The 14287-nt window shown below is 35.2% G+C and overlaps 1 protein-coding gene across 2 annotated transcripts in view; it reads left to right on the forward strand.

Moving 5' to 3' along the window:
- Positions 1–14287, forward strand: part of LOC112127883 (aryl hydrocarbon receptor nuclear translocator-like protein 1) — a 103254-nt gene that overhangs the window by 46580 nt on the left and 42387 nt on the right. For both annotated transcript variants that reach the window (XM_024229424.1, XM_024229423.1), the window contains one exon: positions 13646–13812. In XM_024229424.1, the coding sequence (XP_024085192.1) occupies positions 13646–13812 (167 nt within the window). The remainder of the gene's footprint in view (positions 1–13645; positions 13813–14287) is intronic.

Raw genomic sequence — 14287 nt, forward strand, 5'->3', positions numbered from 1 at the left:
TATTTCACCTTCTGAAACAACGACCTTTGCCATCCCTCCATAAGGGATCTTAATTAAATGCTCTATATTAATGAAGTCTAAAAGGGCTGCTGATATTATCTTTGGAGTGCATGGTAAATTGCGGTAAGCAACGACCTCAGTTTCCTAATTATTTTCCCGTATTTATTTAGGATCTGAGGATGGCGATATAAATTGCCGATTTGGTGAACCTCAAAAAGTCTACTTTATCACAAAGACCTTATGAAAATAACGCAAAAAATTCTAACGTGATTACTGTCAAGGTGTTAAAGACTCCAAAGTTTACACTTAAACTTATCATTAGGTGGAAAGAATTATTGTGATTATATTTAAAAAATGTAGGGACCAATAATTACTCCAAATGCTTTTTTTATCGCTTAACTGTAGCTATCATTTTTTTTCCGGTTGCACAGTATATCATCAGTATCCTACAATCCTTGTTACAAATATATTGATACTATTGAACTTATTAGATAATTTAGTTAATATTATGAGTTATGTAACAAACATTGTTACAAATATATTGATTCTATTGTTATTATTAGATAATTTAGTTAATACTAGGAGTTATTTAATGATTTTATATATATATATAAGTTACGCCTGCACAAAACCCTTAGTTCAGCGACATATGATGTTGCGTCTGTACAGATTCGAAGAATGTTTGTAAGCAATAAACCCTTCNAAGAATCTACTGGTGAAGTTTGTAGCACGAGTAGCAAGTCACCCTGTATATTAATCACGAACATATCAATCACATATGATTCCTCTTCATGTGTTCTTGGATATCCCCATATTTTAAGGTTATCAAGGCAGAAAAATCTTAAATATGTCTACAAATTGGCATAATTAAGTTTTTTAATAGATAGATTCTTTGACAGGGTATGGCACTCGGGACCTTTAAGGAAGCTCTAGCTTTGCATTTACTGGCTTATCTTGAGATCCTTTTTTACCGAACGTTACTTCTACCCCAACATAACTTCAGTATAACCCGTCTATCTTATTCTAGGAGGTGGCTCACATGGGGGCGTCCTCGCTCCCATGCTTCACTCAGTTTATGCCGCATTCAGCCATTGCCACTGCTCCTTGCGTATTTATTCTTCAAAATACTATTGTGACAGCATCAAAAGCTGTACAATGCCTCTCATGCTGATCCCATTACCACATCCACTTCGACATTGGGTAATGGAGGACGTTGATTTTTGACTTCCACACTGAGCCTTTTTTTTAATCTTTCTTTAAGAAGAAAGTTCTAAATGTTTTCTTTCCTTTTAAGCGATTTATCAAAATTCTAAAAACCTATTATATATTCCTGATAATCCTCGCTGGAGACTGAAGCATCGGTGGCCCTGCCACAACCTACTGATTTTCATTTCCTATGTTGGAGCCCATATTTTAAGGTCATCAAGGAAGAACAATCTTAAAGATGTCTACAAATTGGTATAATTAAGTTTTTTAATAGATAGTTTCCAATTACCTTGAGGACCAACTCGATCCTAACATCGCCCTGATGACTTCAACCCAACCTTTTGGTAATTGTTGGGGCTGAGTTGGCCTTCAAAGAAACTGAGGAATGGTTATAAGCGTTAGGAACGTCACATAATTGATGTTAAAAAAGCCAATCTTAACGATAAATTTATGTCTTACCGTGAACCCTTTTCTGATGCCAAACCACTTTTTTCATTACCTCTAAGGCGATATTTTTTCTCAATCTACTATATAATAGTTTGAATGTCTTTAACATGTTATACCCTTTCTGATTGGTTTTGGAAGAAATCTTGAGAATTCACTGTTTCAAAAAATATTAAAATTAAATATAGTAAAAGCTTCGATGTAAATGAATTAAGAAGTCGATGACTTTTATGGAGATTTAAACTGTTAAGTGATGCATTAGAATTAATTGCATACGTTAAATTTACATCAAAGTTAGGGTATTATTAAATATAGAATTTTTTCGATCGTAAATACTCCCTTCCCTTTTTCTTTTTTAATTTATGATAAATAACGGATTACAATCAAATTATCTTCGTGTGGAACGCTTCAAAATAACTAAACATAAATAATTAAGTCCAAAAGATGACAGAGCCTATTATTTCCGCTAAGGGCTCAGGTGGCCAGTCAGTCAAGTCGAAGCGAGTCGGAGATAAAACAGGAATCCGCGTGAGGTTGACCTTCCTCACATCCATGACACATGCGTGAACCAAAAGCATTATCCTCCAAGTAAAATTGTCTTCAATTTTGTACAAAAAATTTTGATTACTACTAAAATCAGCAATTGCAACGTCCAACATTGGGAAGAGCGTAACTACCTTAACCATTCGAGCGCAGTGTTATTGTTCCCAGAGTCTAATTATTACGGGCAAGTTTTAATTAATGGAAGAATGCACCTGCTGGCCAATTACTATAAAGTGCCCATATTCACCCTTAGGGAATAAAATGTTAAGTATGTCGTGCTTGTTGAAGAGCCAATTAGGTGTGTTTACCAACTACGTCCACTTTTGCACTGTTCAATTAAAAAAGTTAATTACATCGACGGTGTATATAATTTAAAAATGGCTAATTGTCTTGAGGAAGTTGTCAGAGAATCCCTGAACAGATTTATTCCTATAATTCATATTCCAGAGACGACCCAGTGAATATTCGTTATTCACGAGAAGTTAAATATATTAAACTTAATTAGAATAAACAATTTTGTAAACTTTTTTAGCGTATATTCTATCGTGTCAGGAATTATAAATCCGTTCAAAAAACAAAAAACATTGGGGATGTATAGAAATGAGAGGGAAAATAAATTTGGACCACTCTGGTATGCCACGTGACTGCGGATTGACGTATCACAGAGGGTACATTTTACCTTAAGGTTGATAATTCTAAGTTCACCAATCGAAATTTTTGAAATATTTATATTGAACTAATATAAAGTCATCACCACCAAATTTAATAAAAAGATGGTTGTCTCGTTGAAATACTAGCAGTATGTTAAATAAGGCATACATTGTGATCTCTAATAATCCGTTTTTATATGGCTCCCTCAAAACATACCTTCATGTCCTTACACACCTTCATTAAAACAATTTATAATTTGTAATAATTTATTTATAAGTTTATTGTTTATAAATAAGGTAATTTGGTAGATGATGGGGTTTGGTCTGCGAGTTGGCGAACTCATGCTGAACCGGCACACGGGCACTACTGGGTCTGTCTTCACTCGCGGGTTTTTTGTTTGAGTTATTCAAACGCGTTTCGGCATTACGTCATCTTCAGTGAAAAACTGAAAAAAAGAGTTTTCACTGAAGATGGCGTAATGCCGAAACGCGTTTGAATAACTCAAAAAACTCAAACAAAAACCCCGCGAGTGAAGACAGACCAAGTAGTGACCGTGTGCCGGTTCAACAAGGTAATTTGGATCATTCGTTTGTTTAAGGTCTTTAATTTTTACTGTTTAGATATTACACTACATTTGCTATAAAACTTTTCACACATTAATCACAGAATCACCCATACATTAACCCATTTATGTTCAGTGGTCTAATTGACCCAGTAACTTAATTCAATTAACTATTCTTTTTACGTAAGGTCTTGGTTGAGATGAAAAATCCAGTGTCACGAGCGGGATAGAGCAGAGGCGTATCGAGCCGAAGGTCATGGGTTCGAATCCCATTCGTGATACTAGATTTTTCATCTCAACCAAGACCTTACATAAAAAGAATAATTAAGTTTTCAAACATTTATTTTTTACACTAAATTCACGTTTTGGGAAAAAAAGAAGAGTTCAATAGTTCTACGCAGCAATAAACTTGGCTCTCAAATTTTGCACAGGCGGGTACAGGAAAGTTATCCCATGTCTGAAGTATACGAGTCGCCCTAACGACTTGTCTTCTGTGCCACCCTGTTTGGGTGTTCATTATTTTTTTTAATATAAATTAATATATTATATTGTATATGTTTCCCCTGACCTTAGTAGCCCCATGGACTGATTATTTTCAACTTGAAAACATAATGATTACAGGCTATTGAACATTATAGTATTGCCTTTAAATTAGCATTACATTTTAAAATAAATTTATTAATCGATAATAAGCCCAGGTTTTCATTTCGGAGGAAAAACCTACCCTTCTCTCTTGCAAAGTGGTCGCATTGGAGGATTATGTGAGTCCATGTCTGTAGACTCAAATCATACTGGGCACATTGGCTCTTCTGTAATATGAAAAAAGCGCCAGGTAAGACCGATTCGGTCCTTGGTTTGTTAGAGTCATAGATGAACTGTAAGAAGGTAGTTTTCAATATAGGCATTCGGCATTTCCTTCCATTCCCTATCCCAGATTTTCATGCTTTAGTCTCTCGCCCATTATTTGACTTGTGTCTAAGGTACTTTTGTATATAGAATTTTCATCTGCTGCCTCCTTTGCTAGGATGTCCGCCATTTAATTTCCATAATAGCCGACGTGGGCTTTTTTTATGCTCGCGTAGGTGTGTCTTTTGAAAAGTTGAGCCTGTTTGTCACTCCATTAGACATCCTTCAAAATTTGAATATATCGATATTATTATATTAAAGCTTTGATTTTTTTAAATTAGAAGATTGGCAAATTATTACAATCATTGATTTTTGGAGAAGAAACAAGAATTGAAGAAAAATTTCTGAATAATGGATGCAATTTTTTTTATCAGAGTTAAACAGTTTTAGTATTAATAATAATAATTAATTATATTATTAATGAGTTTTGTTGGTTTTAATAAAAGAAATTAATAATATATCAGACTTAAAAGGGGACGACCAGTTTGGTGTATCACGGGATTCGGACCAAACTTTTTTTGGTGATTCTGCACTCCAAAATATCGAAAATATCCGCCGCTTCTTATGAATTGGCCATGGTTTCTGCAATTTTTTTTCTAACTTGAAATTTACCGTTTTTCAATAATTTTATTTCGCCGTTCTATTTGCTTAAATCAACTATGTGAATTTTGAATTTTAGAGCATTTTTTATGTAGATTGCAATAAAAATGTAGTAAAAGCTTTCAAAGTTTATCAATTTCAAAAAACCATATATTTTTCATGTAAACTAAGCCATAGAATTTTTTTTCTTAAAACTAATATGTAATTTCGATTTAGCACCTCTAGATCCCCTAAATATAAATTTTATATAAAATCATATCAATCTACATGCAATCTACATAAAACGTTCTGTAAAATAATATTTTCACTTAGTTGATTTGAGCAAGTACAACGATGAAATAAAAATATTAAAAAAATTCAACTTCCAAAATAATTTTTGGCGAAACCCAGGGCTATTCGCAAGAAGGGGCGAATAAGTGTCCAATAGTTTGGAGTGTATAATCACCAAAAAAGGTTTTGTCCAAATTCGTGACACACCAACCTGGTCGTCCCCTTGTAAGATTCAATAATAATAATCAGTTTCACCTTATTGATTGATCGAAGTACTCCCCGCTTTGGATTTTCTACCAATTAACAATAGCTATTTTGTCATTAAATATTAAACCAGTAGTAATTAAGCCTTCCTTTAAAAAAAATATATATATTTGATAAAGTTCTGTTACGACCTGAGAAAAATGGTATGAACCGAATGCTATTTAGTGTCGTCTGAAGGTTTGAGAGTAACTAGCTCTAAACGACTTCTCCTTACATACTGAATAAGTGTTATTAGTTAAATTCAATAAATGTTTACGAAGTCGAAAAGGCACAGAAGAGTTAAGACCTTCTTAAATTCAAAGCCGTCCTTGGAGCCGTCTAGCCGTATGCTATACGAGACGAGACGGGTACAATTTCTCCACAAGGTCAACGAAGGTCGAATAAAAAAACAGAAACGTTCCTTTTACAATTGGATAATGTTAATTGCGCTTTACTCCTTGGTCTGTGATGATATTAATGATTAATAAAATACAGAATTACTGTTCCGCACACGTTCAGGCTGTTTCATTGATACGATTTCGAATGAATCCAGTTCAGTTTCGTAACAAATCGATTCTGTCTGTGCTTTTCCATCGGTAATGTTTTTACCATGAGACACATCATCGAATGGATCTGGTGCAACATGGCGATTCAACATGGAGCCAATTATTCGTAGTGCATTGCCAGTCCTACCTGCTGTCCAATATTTTATTCTCCTTTTCGAATTTTAATTTAGATCTAAAGAGCAAGAAGGACGGAATAAAAAAACCTTCATTTAATTGTACCAAATAGAAATTGGTCATTGGTTGTTGGATTTTTGAACACTGCATTTTAACGAATATTAATATACATTATACATATTATTAATTTGGTTTTTATGTATATTAATTAAATCGGATCGATGCCTCTTCTCATTCACTCTCTCTCTAACTTCGCACTCTCTCCCTCTCTCTCTTTCTTTCTCTCTCTCTCTCTCTCTCTCTCTCTCTCTTTCTTTCTTTCTTTCTCTCTCTCTCTCTCTCTCTCTCTCTCTCTCTTCCTCTCTCCCTCTCTCTCTCCCTCTCTCTCTTTCTTTGTCTCTCTCTCTCTCTCTCTCTCTCTTTCTTTCTCTCTCNCTCTCTCTCTCTCCAAAAAGAAGAAAAGAAAAATTTGTAGAAGTACATATATTTATAATCGTCATAATTACGCTAAATATGAGTATACTTACTTACTTTAAGTACTTCATAATTTACCATATTAATTATTTCACTTAATTATTCTTTTTATGTAAGGTCTTGGTTGAGATGAAAAGGTTAGTATCACACGGGATTCGAACCCACGACCTTCGGCTCAATACGCCGCTGCTCTGGTGGTTACACGATAGCTCAAGTGGTTAGAGTCTCGCTTTCACTCTCTCTCTCACTTACTCATTCAATTTCTCTCTATCTATCTTCCTCCCTAGCTCTCTCTTTCTCTTTCTCTCTCTCTCACCTCTCTCTCCCTCACCCTCACCCACACCCTCACCCACACCCTCACCCTCTCACTCTAACTCTCTTTTTCTCTCGAAGACACATTATTTCATTCATTCTCATATACATATATATATAATTTAAATAATATATTTATTCATTTATCAAAATAATATATTATGAATAGCAAGTTTTACCTTTTAGCCTCTTGGATGACTTTATAATGCATCAATGATATAATCGTTCATGTTTGTAAATATGAATTTACAAAAAATATAGTCGATTGTTTCCTTGGGTCGAAGATTTTTAATTTTTACTAATAATTTCACTAATTGTGTTAAATGGTAAATCCATTCAATCCGACCCTGCTGTTGCCAAGATGGAACAAAATAAATTCTATTTTAGCGTATTAGTGTTGTTTTATTTTCGGAAAAGGTAAAATTCAAGCCAAGTGAGCTCTTTTTGGTGATCCGGTTTGCCAGAGGTCGTTTTACGAGAGTGAAACTTTTCGCTGGAAGAGAAAAAACAGCGGGAGAATTAGCGGAGAGTAGAGACAGTATAAATTGCAATTTGAGTTTCCAATTTACAGAAACTTCGGCATGTCGGCCTCGTCCTGTCAGTGCCACCCTTGTTAATCCGCAGAACTTCAGTTAGCGATTTACTTCATGTACGTTGTTGAAAGTTTAGTGACGAGGTTTTTTGTAATGGGATAACTTTGGAAAATCTAGTTGAACTGCATTGGCACTTCTAAATATAGAGTTTTCATTAAAAAAAATGTAGAATAGGACAGTTTTATTTTGAACTATTTTCTGAGAAAGAAACGGTCAATTACTGTCGAATTGTGTGTACTGCATGACATCTAAATAAATGCAGCTGACAGGGAAAGGTATATGAACCAAGATTGTACCACTTAAGCTGAGAAATCGCTAAAGCCCACCAAATTGTCCTTAAGCAATATAGCCATAATAATCAGATTTAAATATGTTCACGTCAACAATATTTTTTTCTTTTTTACGAGGGTTCACAACAGCAGAGGTTATATCAACCCTCGGGGTGCCGGTGTTTTTGAAAAAGAGCGCCGTGTCAACGCCTAAACCGTTGCGGCCACTGACTCCCCTCATTAACTATAACCACTCTATTTATGGTTTGTAAATCATAAACTTCCTTTTATTCTATTTATTCTCTAGTTCTTCAAAGTAATTAACAATATGTGTGAACGTAGAAAAAAGGGAGGACGGAAATCCAAATCAAATTGTACCCACATGTTTCCCATGCAGGTTTAGAAAAAACGAAAGAACTAGACTTCTTAAACTCCTCACACGGAAAAGAAAACAGATATTCGAAATAAAAAATAATTCAAACTACTGTCAATTCCAATGGGTCTCGAGTTAAATTACACCTCCATTAAACACTCGTTACAACACGGACTTGGTCGTCTACGGTCACAGTTAAATTGTACACTGTTGTAAAATTAGGAAGTTGACTAATGAATATGCATTTCCTTTATAATTTGCCCCCGTCTTGATGACTTCCTCGTGGAGAAAACATCCAGTCTTGTCTGTTGTTACCATATTTATGGCGGGAAGTAGTTCACGATTTTGGAAAATTTATAATACCAAGAAAATTTGACAAGCTGATATCAGGCTAATTACGTGAACTGACATTGTATTAATAGAAATAAGTAAACTCATCAATCTTTAATATATGCCTCTTTTTTTTTAATTTTTAATGTATCTATATCTATGCTGATTTAGTGTTATATATTGGGTCCGTTTTGACTCGCGGGTTTGTTGAACCACCCAAACGCTTTTAGACATCGCGCCAACTTCAGTGAGGTCTCACCCCACTGAACAATGCCGAAAATCGTTTGAGTAGTTCAACAAACCCGCGAGTGAAGACGGACCCAGTAAGTTACCGAATGCCGGTTCAGCATGAGTTCACCGACTCTCAGAAAACCAGCTTCAACTCTATCTTTATCTTTATAAGATCCTACAAAATTTCCAACCGTTTTAACATAACGTTATTCGACATTCACGGATCGTAAGAGTTATTTTCCTCTCTGACTAATCAAAACGGCCACGAATATGAAAATGAGGTGCAATTAATTTCTGTATTAAAGTTTATCAGATCTTCTAATGAGCAAATTATAATACTTAATCATTAAGTCGGTCAACAAACCGCTTGTTCGTAAATCTAAATCTTAAACACAATCGTTTTAAAAACGTTTACTGTGCACATTGTTTTATAAATGGAAACTTAATCTAAAAGCACTTATTGAAAAATAAGAATAAAGCTATCCCCAGGGAGACGAAGTATCTAAATTTAACGCTAGATCAAAATCTCACCTCGAAGGGATATACAGACTAAACTATACAAAAAGCGAAGGGCCATAGGTTTTTACAGTAAAACATGGGGTATAAAACTGGGGCAGTAACGTAAATACATTTTCACCTTGCCCTACACCATTAAGTTTCCAAGTTGATATCCATGCAAACAGACTCCAATAGTGTTTAAATTTCCTTCTCTAAGTGGAAGAGTTTTTGAGAAAGCCAACTCTAGAAAGTTGACACCTTGCATTTGGCCATATAGCAAGTATAGACTTAAGATTTGGTTGTAAAAACATGGCATGGCAATCCAAAAATTGCCTTCTGGCTGTAAACAACCCACTAGGAAAGCTTAGGAGGCCCAAAACCTTAGAAAAGAAAGCGCAAAATCAATTGCTGTGATTAGCATGTAGTTATAGGGGCAATGCACACATGTCAAACATCAGCTAATATAAGAGTATGAAGTATCACTGGGATGGCCATCATCCAGAAGATATCTTAAAAAAGTACAAATAGGCTCTAAGGAGAAATAAATAAAGCCTCATCTAAAAGAACATCCATGATACCCTAAAAAAGCTAAAAGTAAATGAAGTGGTTATAACTACATCTGACAGAATCAAATAAAAGCCAATTTAGACAGACATTTCCAACTAAAAAGAATAACAATGGATGTTTGAAGGAACAAAAACATCGAAACTAACAGAAAGGTCATATCTTAGAGTAGGAGCAGGGTTAAAGGTCAAATTTTGACCTAGTGAAACTTCTAGGTCTCCACTATCAATTTTCCAATGGAATAAATCTCTGTGCATAAAAAATACTCCAAAAAACAGTCCTGAAGGCTTTAGATTCCATATCCTATCTGGTTTGAGAATGCCTAAGATATCTGGTAGGCAACTAGGCCTTGGGTACCAGGTCAGGAAGGGGTTGAAGGCAGTAAACAGCCTGGCAAACTATGAAAAACCGGATCAGCCATAACACCTTTGTCTAGACCCTCAAATCGACCCACTCCAAAGTTTGCAAAAAGCTGAACCGAACAAATGGTAAGAGAATGAAAAGATTAAATACCGTTGAGTGTCAATGAAAAGGTTAAACACTGAATGAACACACCAAAATCAAAGTTTCTCAACTTCTTAACTAAGAAGAAGAATTAAGGAAACTAATAGGGCTTTGTCCTGGCTACTACCCATTAACTGCCAAAAAATGGGAAAAACCTGAAGCACCTGCCGACTCTGCCATGAAAAGCTGAGGCATCGGGAAATAACTCGTGTGACCGTAAAGCATTAGTCTGGAAACGGTGCAGCCCCGAGGGAAAAAACGCAAAATTTTCGTGTTTCTTTCTGGAGTATGAATATAAAGAAAGGCCAATTCGACGATGGAGAGTTTAGGTCGTAGAAAAAGAAAGAGAGCCTCCTCCAGAAGAAAAAATGCATACTGTTCTGTTGTTTGTTTTTAAATCATGTGAGTCTGCTGTTACAAAAGCCAAGCGCTTTGTCAAATAAGGTAATTGATTTTCATTTTAATAGGTCTCAAGAAGTGTTGTCACGTCCGAAAGTTTAAAAAACAACAATTTTCTTTACATCTTTGCATTTTTCACTCCCTCCTGTCGTTAATAATATTTACAAAAGTGTTTTTTTTTACATTATGTATTACACTATTTAGTTATATTAATATATACTTATTTGGAAATCGTGAGATGCGGTCTGGTGTGATGTAAGTTTCAGAAAAACATTTTCTTTATTGTGCCAACGTTTCGATCTTTATTGAGATCATCTTCAGGGCTCAATAAAGATCGAAACGTTGGCACGATAAAGAAAATGTTTTTCTGAAACCTACATCACACCAGACCGCATCTCACGATTTACAAATAAATATCGATTAACGGTCACTAATCACCACACATTAATATATACTTTATAAGTTGAGAATCATACAGGTTCTATGAATGTGCAATCGTGCTTTTTTCCTATCTTATTGTTTATTGTTGAAACGCTTAGAATATTAGAAAAAAAAGCAATGTCATTAAAATTCCAATCCGTTTTAATTAATTCTATTAATAATAGTTCTAGACTTCTGCTTACAAAAGGTGAACGGCGGGGCATTGCCTTAATAATTTTTAGCAGGGGCATGGTTTAAAATTGGATTTGACAAATAGTTCATTGGCCATACGTTGACCGCCCCTATTAAACGATCCAGTTAGCTTATCAAACTCCAGGTAATGGTTTCCTGCTTTGATTGGGACTCCGTAGACGTAAATTCTCATAGTCAAATTATAAACATACCTTGCATTGTTATGAAACGTGGAACGCTGTGCCAGTCGAAATTAAAAATGTCTCGCAAATTTTTCTATTTTAATGTTTACATTTTTTAAGCTTTAAATTGTTTTTTTATTAAATTTTAGGAAGGATTCAAATAAGAAATATAATACGGATGGTATTGTAAGCTCAGAATAGAAACCTCTTACGTTTTATATTAATTTGAGAGGTGCAACAATGTTAGTATTTGGCCAAGGAGCAAGATTTATCACTAGCCTGTTTGAAGTCTGCCAGTAAGAGCAGTGTATATTTAGCGAATTAGACGACAGGACTAAACACATAAATAAGAGAGATCCATCTTTCGCCAGAAGTCGAAACGCAGCTGACTTCCTGGTGGAATTTTCGCAAACGTTGAAATATTGCAGGAATCAAAAGGGTCGATCCTTTAGAAAACAAAATGGCATTCATCCAATTGCGCTTTTCGATTCTTGGTATTAACTAGGTCTCGTTTTGGCTCTCTGACCCAGTAAAGAGAGTAAATAATTCCAAGTATAGTACAAATCTTTTGACAGCCGGTTGTAATAAATCCCTATGGTAAATATACCAAAAGTGCTTTAAGAGACGAACCGGCCGGCAGTTCATTGCTCTAAGTGGTGAGTGACTGCCCTGGCAACATGCGGACTGGCGTACTCCTGTAATAACTTCCTCAGCGCGGCCAACTATCCATTTTTAGTCAAACCTCTTGGCCAGTTAAAGACCCGCCCCTGTCTTAAAGCCTAGTCGGATTCCCTCGGCTTTTTTGACCATTTGTCTCTCTGTGGTACATTGCAATCATCCATGGGTTTTTTTTTCCAGAGAAACGAAGTTGGCAGTTTAGGCAAAAAAACATATCGCAGCAGATAGATAAATATTATGCGATGTTGCGACTTTTTTCCTCAAAACGTTCGGAAAGAGCCAAGCAATCTGATAACGTACCGGTTCATCACGTTTAAGCTATAATAAAATGTTTTAATGGTTTCCGAACGGTTCTGGTGTTAAGAAGCTTTTCAGTGAGGTTTCATAAACGAGTTTAGTCGAAGTGACCTCATAGAAGCCAATCCATCGGTGGTACGTCCGGGGATCAACGCCCAGGCGACCGGACCACTTATGCCGAACCAGCTTTCTGGAATGAAATGTGGGTCATTGGGTCCATACTGTCGACACGAGGGCGCATCGAGGAATTTGAATGGTTTCAACTTTCGTTCGGCCCGATCATATTGGCAGTATCTTGAGCAATATAGTGTTATCCTCTGATACTCTTTATCAAACCAACAGTCATTGTTGCTAATCTCTTAACCGCTCATAGTACAAGATGTCGGCGTTCAAAAAGGGTATCTTCTCATCCCTTTTTCCCTTCTCATATGGAGTCGTAGAGATTTCTCTCTTTAGTACTTAAATTTTCTGCTATTGAATTTCTTGGATTAATTTTGTTTCTTTTATGAAGTAAAGAATTCTTCTCGGGGGAAATGGTATCAAGGTCCACTTAGCTCAAGAACCGTTTTCCCAGGTACCATAACCTTTTCATAGCTATTGTTATATGTTCAGTTGTCTGTAATTTCACACTTTCTTTAAAGTGGTGATTCGGTTCGCAGTATTTGTTGACCTTTAGTTATCCAAGCTTCCAGTTCTGTTTTAAAGTGGCTGTAGTTTATGTGACAATTTGGATTTGGGCCTATCTGTCGTTCCAAGAAGCACCGACCTGGTACTTTGAATAATTGTAGATCCCCATTGCTCTTCCCCTTATTTATTCCATAATATCTATTTAATACAATATTTGGTTTTTCTACAAGTGCATTTATAATTTTAAAAAAGCTGAGTACAGAAATGTACAATACAGTAAATTTGACAAATTCAAAGATTGGTTGGTAGAAAATGTGGGTCTTCATGAGCTTGGGATCATCCGAATCATGGCTCCAAATGACTCCCTAACTTATTAATAATAAGTAGTTAAATTAATAAAAATAACTGGATTTCGGCTGTAAAATTTCAAATTGACATAAAAAAAGGATTAACTGCTGAATGGATCAAGTAGAAGACCTGGTGGACTCCATCCCAATTCTTATTATTATTGTTATCACAAGGTGTTTCAACTTGTGCACATTGTTTCTATGAGAGTGTATTAAAGTGTTTGATTTATCGATTGATTTTCTGTTTCAGCTCGACCAGAGAGATAAGAAACAAGGCTGAAAAACAGCGAAGGGACAAACTGAACCAGTTCATCAATGAGCTCGCCATGCTGGTTCCGATGGTCTCTTCTTCAGCTAAACGTCTGGACAAGACAAGCATACTACGACTCTCGGCGACTTTCTTACGAATGCACCAAGGTGAATTTATTAAATTATTTTGATCTTTTCGTTAAGTGGGATAAAAAATGAAATTGGAAAAACTAGAATTATAATAGCATTAGTTTGATTCAGCCTTGAGGAGGGAGGATTTTCTTTTCTTCCTAGAATACGGTGCAGTTTGTCTCTCTTGTTTATTTTATTAATAGTATTAAAGAGTGTAAATAAAGATTTTTCATTTGTATTCCTGACATTGTATTGTACTCCTTGTATGTACGTTTGAATTTTCTTAAATTATTATTTAGGTTCGTTTCAAACATACATTATTCTATATATACTATAATACTATTTCATATTATTTTGAATATACACACGTTTTTGATAAACTTTCTGATTACTTATCTAATTTATAAAGTTTGGTCGTTTTTCGCTAGATGTTTTATTCAATTCTTTGTGGAAAAATAATTTACTGATTATACTTAAGTTTATTTATTTGTTTTACTTTTTGCTATCTGCC

The sequence above is a fragment of the Cimex lectularius genome, unplaced genomic scaffold, assembly GCF_000648675.2.
Source record: "Cimex lectularius strain Harlan isolate CLEC.00 unplaced genomic scaffold, Clec_2.1 scaffold233, whole genome shotgun sequence".
Classification (NCBI taxonomy): Eukaryota; Metazoa; Arthropoda; class Insecta; order Hemiptera; family Cimicidae; genus Cimex; species Cimex lectularius.